The sequence below is a fragment of the Nyctereutes procyonoides genome, unplaced genomic scaffold (assembly GCF_905146905.1).
Source record: "Nyctereutes procyonoides isolate TBG_1078 unplaced genomic scaffold, NYPRO_anot_genome, whole genome shotgun sequence".
Lineage (NCBI taxonomy): Eukaryota > Metazoa > Chordata > Mammalia > Carnivora > Canidae > Nyctereutes > Nyctereutes procyonoides.
This window is the reverse complement of record NW_026575051.1, coordinates 6,686,464-6,697,191: the sequence shown is the minus strand read 5'-3', so window position 1 is coordinate 6,697,191 and position 10,728 is coordinate 6,686,464. Positions and strand designations below refer to the sequence as shown.

At 56.2% G+C, this 10,728-nt stretch overlaps 1 protein-coding gene across 2 annotated transcripts in view; it reads left to right on the top strand.

Moving 5' to 3' along the window:
• The first annotated feature begins 305 nt into the window (after positions 1-305).
• MDGA1 (MAM domain containing glycosylphosphatidylinositol anchor 1) overlaps positions 306-10,728 on the top strand; it is a 56,090-nt gene continuing 45,667 nt past the window's right edge. Inside the window, exon 1 of one of the 2 annotated variants that reach the window (XM_055330654.1) lies at positions 306-525. In XM_055330654.1, the coding sequence (XP_055186629.1) occupies positions 459-525 (67 nt within the window). In that variant the 5' untranslated portion in view covers positions 306-458. The remainder of the gene's footprint in view (positions 526-10,728) is intronic. The other variant, XM_055330653.1, reaches the window with a different exon arrangement.

Here is a 10,728-nt window from a genome sequence, read left to right as displayed (position 1 = left end):
CTCCCGCCCCCGCTGCACCGAGGGGCGCCCCCGGCGGGGAGACGGCAAGTTTGCCGGTGGTCGGCGGCCTGTTGGATCGCGGCGCGCCCTCCGCCGCAGAGGGGTCCCTGGCGCCCCGCGCACGGAGCGCACAGCCCTGGGGACCCGGGGCGGATCGGCGGCCGGGCTCCTCGCGCCGGGGCGCTGGCTGCTGCGCCGGGCGCGCCAAGGCACCCGGGGCCGGGCCAGCGCCCCCTGCGTCCCCACGCGGGCAGCGGCCCCGCCGGAGGAGAAACCCGGGTCGCCGCCGCCGCCGCCGCCGCCGCCGCCGCCTCAGTCTCCCGGTCTCGGCCGCCGCCCCCTCCGACGCCTCTCGGGGGCAGGGGGGACGCAGGGGGCATCGCGGGGCCCCGGCGGAGGCGCCCCCCGCCCCCTCTCGGGCTGCGCCGCCTCGCGGGGATGAAGCACCGGCCGTGAAGATGGAGGTGACCTGCCTTCTACTTCTGGCGCTGATCCCCTTCCACTGCCGGGGACAAGGAGTCTACGGTAAGAGCCCGCGTCCCGCTCCGCGCCGGCGTAGCACCGCGCGGAAACTTTGCAAGAGGCGCAAAGTGCGCGCCGCCGGGGTTCGGTGGGGACCCGGCTCGGACTCCGGCGCGGATGCCTGGGTCCCCGCCCTTGTCAGGGCGCCAGGAGCTCGAGCCAGCTGTTTCGGAGCACCGAGACGGGTCGCAGGGTCTGGCGTGAAGCCGGGGAGGCCAGGGGGAGGTACCCACTTCCTCAAACCCTGCCGGGGGGCAGGAGTGCCTCGGAACCCCTGAGAGCCCCCGGCGGCTCGGCAGACCCCGACGGAGCCCAGACCCCGGCCCGGGGCAGCGCCGGGCGCGGAAACCGAGCGCTGCCCCGGCTCGGCCTCCGGAGTAGAGGCGGGCGCGGCGCGGCACGATCCGGAGTTGCGCGCGGCTCCGCGGCCCGGCGGCGGGCTCGCCTTCCCCGCTCGCGCCGCGGCTTCGCTGCTGCCTCGGCTCGCTCCTCGGCGCCACAGCGGATCCAGCAGCCCCTGACCGGGCGCCCAAACCCCGGCATCCGTTTTCGATCTGGCCTGCGCCGGTTGTTCGCGGCCGCGGTTCCCGGCTACGAAGCCCCAGCCCCACCTTCCCTCTCCCTGAGCGCACACGCGGACGCGTTCAGCCACCGTCCCCAGGAAACGCAAACGCGGCGCGCACCCATCGGGCTACGCGTTCAAACTCTGCCTCCTGCCACGCAGCTCTGCTCCTGCGTCCCCACGCCTCGTTCTCCGGCGCTGAGGGGACACTGGCTGGCTGTCCCTTCTCCTGTCTCTCCAGAGGGTGTTCCCCGCGGAAGGGTCCCGACAGCAGGCATCGTCTGTTCAGGACCACCCCGAGTTCCCTCCTCTCGGGGGCCCTCCCTCCGAGTCCTGGGAGGCTTCAGCACCCTGACCTTACAGCACAAAAAGTCTTGCGGCCCAGCGGCTCTTACTTTGCCTTCTCCTGACTGCAGGGTGGTCTGGGCCGGTCACTCTGTAATCGTCTAGTTGGGGTGGGGAGAGGTCCCTGTCCCTTTTTGGCTGGACCCAGGGCCCGATTATTCATGTTTAGGTCAGAGGAGAGTTTGACCTGTTCTGTTGGCGTGGAGACAGAGGCATTGTGCCCCCCCCCACACACACACACCCAGCTGCCCCCCAACATGCTACAGGGCACACAGCCGCCAGCCTCAGGTGCGGATGCTAAATGCTCCCTTCTGGGGGCTGCTGGTCTTGCTGTGCCTTTGGAGAGGCCCGGTGTCCTGAGCGGCGTCTGGGAGGTGACATGCTCCCCGCCCTACACAGTTAGCTGGCTTGGGCTTAATTCCCCGGGGGAGGCTGGCCCAGGCATCTGGCCAAACTCTGCTTCTTAATTAGTTTGTGTGTCTCTTACTGCCTGGCCCTTTACAGAGGCCAGAAGAGGGAAGGGGAAGGAGGAGGGCAGCGGGGACTGCGAGAGGGCGGGTTGTGGGGGGAGGCCACTGAGCCCGCCCCAGATGCCTCCCCAGGACAGAGGAAGACACTGGGTGGTCTGGGGGATTCGGATCCTCTTCTTTATTCCCAAGTTTCCTCCCAGCTTCACTGCCTCCTTAAGAGGTAGCCTAAGGAGGGATGTCCCCCGAGGTCTTCGCCTCCTGCTCATCACACCCCAGGGGCTCTGAGAGTGACCAGACCTCTCCCTATTCCCTGCTGTCCTCTACCTGCCCCTCCCACCAAGTGCCCTTGGGAGATCTGGTAAACCTGTTTCCTGGCCATCCCTCTTCTCCATCGCCTCCCAGCATTTCCAGCCTTCTCCAGGGCTGCGCAGGGCCCATGGTCAGGGCACTCCCCCGAGCCTAGCCTGAAAACCCCAGCAATGAGGGCAGGGTGAGGTGTGGGGGTGTGGATAGGAACCATGGTACCTACAGACCCTGATCTCAGAGGACTCGGGGACAGGACTTGGCCATTGACTTCTCTGCCCCCTGTTTTCTATAGTTTCTCCTCTCTCATGCTTGGGTTTCCCTTTTTGTTGCTCTACACTTGAACAAATCAAGGTGAGCTGGGTGACCAACCCCCTGGCTCTGGAGTGACAGTGCCTTTGGGGCGTCAGCTCCGGAGAAGGCTGGGGCCTCAGGGGAATTGCAGAGTGGGGCGGCTTCATCTTCGTTGAGGCGGATCGAGAGAGGTGTGAAGATCTAGTATGAGGACGGCAAAAGGCTGCTGAGTTCTCTGTGATGCTAGCTTTGGCCAGAGACAGCAGAAGGGGGGACTATTGTAGGACTATAGGCCTCCCCCACACCCCACCCCCCAGTTTCCCTCTCCTCCCAAAGCAGGGAAAGCAGCTTGAGAAAGAGTAGGAGTGAGGGATGGTCACTTGTGTCCATCCTTATATCCTGGCATCCAACATGGTGCTGGGCACACAGAAGCTCGACAAATATTTGCTGCAGGAATGAAGGGCCATGGTCAGGGGGAGGTTGAGGAAATGCTTTTTGTGATTCTTCCCCCCCCCCCAGGAGTCTGTCTAGGTTGTATTCCAGCAGGGTGGTGAGGCACCCTCTGAGGGTCTCTACTTAGGGTGAGTCACAGAGTCCTAGGTTGGCGGCCAGAGGGGACTTTGGGGAGGAGAAGGGAGAAGAGACTGAAAGCCCAGGCACAAAAGAAAACAGTGTGTCCTGGGGCGGGAACCCCAGCCCATTCCCCTCTGCCCCAGGCCTGTGTGGTGAAGGAGGGGCAGATTAATGTGGAAGCTCAATTGAGGAGGGGGAGGAAGAGCAGGAGGGGGAGGAAGAGCAGGACGTGGAGGCAAAGCCGGCAGGATCTGGCCTGGGCCCTGGGCCTCTGTTGAGGCTGGTAGGAGGCAAGTGACCAGAGCTCTATCCTCTGCTTCCCTCTGAGGATCCTCTTGCTGGCCCTGAGGACTGCTGTCTGCAGTAGGGCTGGGGCTGGGGAGGTGCTCTCAGTCTGGCCAGGTGGCTTCCCTTCTTCTTTGGGGCACAGATGCTATAGCAGCCGAGTACTGGACCAGATGGTCCCTTTGGAGCCGATCCCCTCTTCCCTCCCTGCCTCCCATTCTCCTGGCCCAGTTTATTGTGCTCCGTAGTGGATCCGTAATTGTTTTCTGGTGGTGGTGGGGTGCTGGCCCCAGAGGCCTACTTCTGGGGTAAAGGCAGTAGCCAAGTGATGGAGGAAGAGTATCCTGCGTGTGGATTCATCAGAAAACACCCTCTCCTCCACCCTGGCTTCCTCTCCTCCTGTAGCTGCAGGACTTCCAGCCAGGGCAGGTCGGTGGGATTCCTCTCCCTTACAAAAACACAACAAACCCCTGGGTTATTTAATATGCAGGAGTAGGAATTGACATTATCCTTAAGACAGGTTGTTTGCAACTTACTGGTGGAAGTCAAAATATTTCACCAAAGGTGTCATCAGAAACTACTATCCTATGCTAATTTTTGTGGGAACATGAAGACAGATGTTGAATAATTTGACAAGAGCAACATAGCTTACAGAATTATCACCAAGTCAGGTTTTTTGCCTCCTCTGAGGGGTGCAGAGAAGGAATTTCAGGAAGTGTGTCTCCCAGTACCATCATCTGGGTGTGGGCACTCTTGGGATTTTTTACTAGAGTTTCTACCACGTGCCTTAAGAGCAATGCTTAACACGGAGGAATCTTTTTTAAACGATGAAAGATTCCCCTGGAGAAGGCATGGCATCAGATAACTCTGGTCCCCTAGGGCTCACAGAAGGCTCAGGGTTTTCTAAATGTCCTCAAGAAGGTTCAAAATTCGGTTCCTTCTTTCTTCCCAGTTTTAGAAACTGCGTGAGGGGAAGACGGGGCCTTGTGCCCACAAAGCAGGCCGGTTTGTATGCCTCGCTGGCTGGCACTATCTCCCCAACCCCCTTCTACCTTTCCCAATGGAAGTTGAGGTCGTCCCTTAAGACAGCCTGAAAGCTCCCTAGGCCCAGCGGCAGGCTGGAGAGCCCCACTTCGGGTCAAGATCTGCATGATGTCCCGTCCTACACTGCAGGCGGGGAATCTGTGTTTCCTGGCTGGGTGGCGGCCCTGGCAATGGAGTGGTTAGAGAGAATGTTATTAGCTGGGAATGCACCCTTGAGGGAGTGTGCTGGGGACACGCCAAGGGCCCACTTGTAATTGGCCAGGTTTGGCTGTGAGTTCCCGGGGCTGAGTGGCAAAGTCTCCTTTAGAGCCTGGTATTAACTCTGCTTTGCTAGAACAGGGAGGAACAGGCGAGGGTGTGTTGTGGGGGGTGCTCCGGAGGGAGAATGGAGGGAGCTAATCACAGCCGCCAGGGCCCTGCAAATGAATGATGCAGGAAATCATTATCTGGGGGTGGGAGTGGAAATCCCAGCAGCGGGAGCAGCCCCGGCTGCCCAGGAGACATGGGTGGGCTTGGGAGGAGGGGGACAGGCTGCATTGTGGAGAATCCCTCTCTATCACCTCCTCCTCTCCCCCATCCTTCCCCCATGGACTACTCTGCCTCCCCCCACCCCCACCTGTCTCCCATCTCCATATTGGGTGGGGAGATGCCTCCACAGAGATAGGGGGCCTGGGAGATGGGACCTTGGGTCTCTCAGTCCTGGCAGAGCCATGCCCCGCCCCCTACCCGCCTCTGGACCCTTGAGCCTGACTCCGCCCCAGGTGCAGGGAATGTGTGCAGCTGCCTGGGGACGCTGCCCTCTGCTGCTGGCACTGCCACTCCAGATGTGGCCAGCAGGGGGAGGGCTTGGCCACCACATTGCCTTTCCAGGGCTCCCTGGGCCTCAAGCCTCTGGGTGGGATGAGAGTTAGTCCAATTCCTCAGCCTGGGGCCCATGGGGGCTCCCTAGGGCCTTCTGAAGCTCTGGGCCCCCACTCCACCTCCCACATGCTCGCCCCAGTGTCCCGTGGCACTTGCATGTGGCCAAAGCCACACTTCCTGCACCCTAGGCCACTGGAGAGCTTTTTGGTGGGGCTCAGCTCTGTGGGCTCCTGCCCAGGTGAGGCTGTGTGCAGAGGAGGGACAGTTGCCCTTTAGAGCTGCCTTTGGGAATCTGGGGTGTGGTTCCTGTTCTTCATCTTTCTCCCCTGCTCAGAAGACCACTTTGCAGGCACATGTCTGCCCATGGCAGGAATGAGGTATTAAAGGGCCCTATTGAATGTAAATGCTGATGCAGGAGGCAAGAGCAATGCTTAACACAGAGGAATATTTTTTAAACAACGAATCTCTCTTTCCCCCAGTGAGTAACACATAACAATCAGAGAATATGTAAAATTATAAGGAAGAAAGTAACACTCACTTGACACCCCGCCATGCATTTGGTGATGGTTCATTCTTTCAGGCATCCTTCTGTGCAGAGAGGAATGAATCTTTCAAGGAAAATCATTGGTTATAACAACAATCCCTTATAGGCATGTAAGTGTCCTGCGCCTTCCTCACTGTTTCTATGCCTCAGCTTCCTTTGTTTCCCGTAAAGTTCAGAGAGGTCAGCACAGCAGGTCCTCTTGTCCCCATTTAAGAGAAGAGGAAATGGAGGCTCCAAGATTTTAAGTGACCTGTTCAAGGTTACCCAGCTGGTAAGAGGTGGCTCCAAGAGACTCCATCCCAGGGGACCTTCTGATTTGGGGGTGGGAAAGGTGGCAGTTCTGTCCTCAAAGAGAAGGGGAAGGGAGTCACGTACAAAGTGGGTCCTGAAGACCTTGGCAAGGGCAGATAAAGGACTGGGGACTCAAAGGGGTGAGAAGTTGCTTGCAAGGCCTTGTGAAGGGGCATTTGAACTGGCTTTTGACAAACAGAAGTAAGGATGAGAAGGCCATCACAGGCAGAGAGCTCCTAGCAGCAAAGGCATGTGGGTGATAGAGACCCTGGTGCGTGGGGAGAGTAATGAGTCACTCAGTCGGGGTGGGAGCAGAGGCTGAAATGGAATGGGCGCTCTGTGTTGGAACAGCAAAGGAATGATAAGACCAGTTGCTCATGTTTCCTTCCTAGGCCGAGATCACAAATGCATATTGTCTTTAATCCTCACTACTTCACCAACGCCACCCCCCCCCCGCCACCCCAGTGAGTCATTGTCAGCCCATTTTACCAAAAAGTAAATGGGGGGTTCAGAAAAATGAAGTCTGCTTGTCCAATTGACGGAGCCAGGCTCGAACCCGGATCTAATTACAGAGCCTGTGCTTGGGTGGAGGAGACCGGAGTCCTGGGTATGGGAGAAGCTTTCAGGAAGGTCTGGGGTGGAGAAGGGGGCTGATGTGAGCCATATTCAGGCTGCTGTGCAGCTATGTGTTGTAAAGAGGCTATAGTCAGGGGGAGGGAGGCTGGGCAGGAGGTCCTGCAGTTGTCCAGGGAAGTCATGCGGAGAACTTGATCCAGGGTGGCGGCTGTGAGGATGGACTGGAGGGAGTGGGTTCAAGAACTGCGGTCATCCCAGAAACACGTGAGGGAAGGCTCTGTGTGGAATGCTTGAGGTATCTGGTGAGAGAAACAAGCTCTTACTCTCTGAGAGTTTGCATTCAAACTGTAAACAAACAATAAACAATGAATAAGTATGTAATGCATCATATGGTGATGGGATGGATGAAAAGGGGTAAAGGAGCCAAGGGAACAAGGAGTGGTAGATTGTGGTTCAAGTTCAAATACAGTGGCTAGGAGGCCTCCTTGTGTAGAGGCCACCTGAAGAGAGATCCGAAGATGCTCAGGGAGGTGTGAGGAGGCCCGGTGGGTATCTGCGGGAAGTATAGTCCAGGCAAGAGATTAGCCAGTGCAAAGGCTCTTCAGTAGAAGCATGCCTGGCACGTTTAGCAACAAGGAGGTGCCCAGCTTGGCTGGAGCAGAGTGAGCAATGGGGGGGGTGGGGGGGGTAGGATGTGGGGTTAAAGAGTTAGTGGGGCCAGGTTGTTCACAGTCTTGAGGGCTATGTAGCGACGTTGGCTTGTATTCTGAGAGATGTGGGGAGCCATGGGAGGATTTTGAGCAGGAGAGGGATATGAACTGATACCTTTTTAATGGAATCCCTCTGGCTGCTTTGTAGAGAACAGACTGCAGGGCGTTGGGCATGGGGAAAGGGGTCCACTTAAAGATGGTTGGAAAAAGCAAGAAATGAGACTGTACAATCATTAGGTTCCAAAAGGGCTCCAGGAAGAGTGCAGGCAAGAGTTAAGGCTGAGAATGGCTCTGAGGTTTGGCACACAACAGCAGTGAGCAAAGCCCGTGGAAGTCAGATGGGTTCTGGGCAATGGAGTGATGTAGTTAAGAGCTGAGATTTCTGGGTAGGAAGCCAGATCTGAACCCCAGCTCTGCCCTGCACCAGCCATGAGAGTCTGAGAAATTCCTTCAGTTTTCTAAGACATGGCTTTTCTGCTTCTCGGACAGAGATAGTCGAAGCCACTGCTCGAGTTTGTGATAAGCGTGCAGTGAGACAGTGCCTGGGAAGCCCTGAGCACTGTGCTCAGCCCTCCTCAAAACCTCAATAAATCATTTTACTTTAATGACAGTGCCAATGCAGTTTTGAACTTCGTGGGATTCCGGTGTGGGAGGTCCGGGAGAGGAGTAGGTGGGGGTAACTGGACATAAGCGTTCATGCTCAGAAGAGGGAGGATTCTGAAGGGCAGATTTGCACATCTGGATTTATATGCATAGAACGATGGGGGTTGAATCATGCATTGAGTTAAACTGCCAGGGAAGAGAGAGTCGAGAGAGGGGCACTGGACTGAGACCAGCACCCTGGGTGGGGGACGGTGAGAAGAGAGTAGCTGGCATCAGGGAGGTAGGAGGAGGCCCAAGGGGGGACAAGGCCTGGAAAGCGAGGAGAAGGGACAGAGTGTGTGGGAGGAAAGGCCATCTGAGGTGAAGGAGACAGAGCAAGTGCCGTCCGGGCTGGGGGGTTGGCATTTCTAACAAACTCCTGGGTGCTGCCGTGTTGCTGGTCTGCGTCACTCTTTGAATACCAAGGACACACAGGAAAGACGTTGGACTCAAATGGCAGACTTGGCTTGGAGGGCCAAGTGGGTGGCTTGCTGCCTGTGAGGGGCTCTGGCCCAGGAGCTTCACGTCTGGAACTCAGTTTCCTATCTGAAAGGCTGGCTTAGGCATGTCCAGCTCTTAGGATTACAGAGAAGCCCGACAGTGATAATGCTTTGTAAACTCTCAGGCGAACTCTGGGGACTCTGTTCATGAGAGCAGAGGGGGTGGCAGGCAGATGGTAGGGAGCCCCGGGAGTGGGTGGCGTGTGGAAGCAGGAGGTGCAGGCTGCGCTTTTGAGAAACATGGCAGGCCAGGGAGGGCCCGAACAGCAGCTCCTGCTCCCCAGCCTTCTGCCTGTGGCGAGTGGGGCTGCAGGGGTGGGTCGTGGGGAATGACTTGAGCAGGCGGGAGGGCGCTGCTTGGCCTGCCTTGGAGGTTCTACCCCAGGCTCTTGTTGGTTCCTTTCCAGTCCCAGAAACTCCGCTGAAATAGACTTTGATTATCTGGAGGGTTGGAAGCTGTGTAGAGAAGTGGTTCTCAACCCCAGGGCAAGTCAGAACCACCTGGAGAGCTTTTTCAATGGCAGATGCCTGGCTCCACCCCCAGACCTCCCAAATCAGAAACTCTGCAGGTGGCATCAAGGCAGCTGTGGCTGTAAAGAGCTCTCCATTTGATTCTTGGGCACAGCTGGTGTAGACTGTGCATCCGAGTGAGTCAGGCCCAAACAGATGTCTTCTTCCCTGGGGCTTTCTGAGGGCATTTCTGGGCTTTCCAGGTCACAGCACAAGCTTTGTTTCAGCCAAGCTCATCTGGACCCTGGGGTCTTTAAAAAACAAAAAACAAAACAAAACAATGGAACACCCCACGCTTATTATTTTGTAAATGATGAGCAGGGAAGCGTTCTAGTTTAACAGTTCTAACTGGCAAGTCCAGGTCACGGTGCAGGAGACCGACCCCTCCTGCTTCCAACCAGGGGCTTTCCAGTCCTGAACCTAGAGAGCCTGAAAGACACTGCCCAGAAACTGTTTTCATTGATTTTCAGTAGGTAAATTCTGTTACCATTTTGAAATGTTGCCCTTTTGTTTATTCTTTTCTCTTTTTGGTTTAGAGAAAATGAAATTTTCAGAGCTGGACCGCGTCACAGCAATTCAGGGTAAACCAAGCAAATATTTAATGAGCATCTGCTAAGTGTCTGGAAGGGTGTTGGGTGCTGTGGCTGCAGAGGTGAAGGGCACCTGCCACCAAGGAGCTCACCGTGAAATGGGAGAATGAAGTCTCTTCCAAAGCCTTCATTTTCCAGATAGAGAAGCTTGAGTGATTTGCCCAAGACTGTGCCATTAGCAGGTGGTGGAGTAATGATTTGATCTCAAGCCCGCCTAAAGCCAAGTCTGGAGTCTGCCTCCTGCCCCACATGTGAGGTTCCCGAGGGTGGTATCTGATCATTTTTTGTTCCCCAGCCTGTGTTGTGCGGGATGGGTTGGCTGATAGGAGCAACCTGAGGACCCTCTATCCTATAACGGATACACATCTCATTTTGTTGCCAGAAACAAAGATCCAACTACAGAGCCTCCAACAAATTAAAGTTGACCTTAAGTCAAGAGGTAGGCTCTCCATGACTGCTATGTCACTAGAAATCCAGGCTCCTTTGTCTTATTGCTCTGTTCTCTTTCTTACAATGGTGCTTCTCAAACTCTGCAGCCTGTTAGAATTACCTCGCAAGTGTTTAAAAATCCCAATGCCTACGTCATACCTCATGCTAATTAAATCAGAATGTCTGGGAGTGAGAAGCAGGCATCAGCATATAAATTTATTTTTTAAAGAGCTCCAGCCATGGAGCCTTTTTGCCTCAAAGTTGCCAAAGGGCTCCTGGGGCCCAGCCATCATGACACATTCCAGGCAGGAGAAAGGGAAGAACATTTAAAAGGATGGACCTACCAGCAGAGTCAGCTTCTGTTAAAGAACTTTTCCAGAAGTCCCCTCCCAATGACTTCTGCTTACATCTCATTGGCTGTTCTTAGCTGTAAGGGAGGCTGAGAAGTGTAATCTTTGAGATGGGCACATTCTCAACCTAAGAAAACATCAGGTTCGGTTAGAAGGGGAGAATGCATATTGGGTAGGTAATGAGTAGTCTTTACCACAAATCCCCACCTCAGGGCCAGTTGGCATTTCTTGAAATGAGAAAGGATTTAGATGGACGTGAAGGCTGCTCTCAGCCCTCCCTGCCAGTCTAGCTCAGGTGGGGTGGGAGGGTCTGGCTGCGTTGTGGAT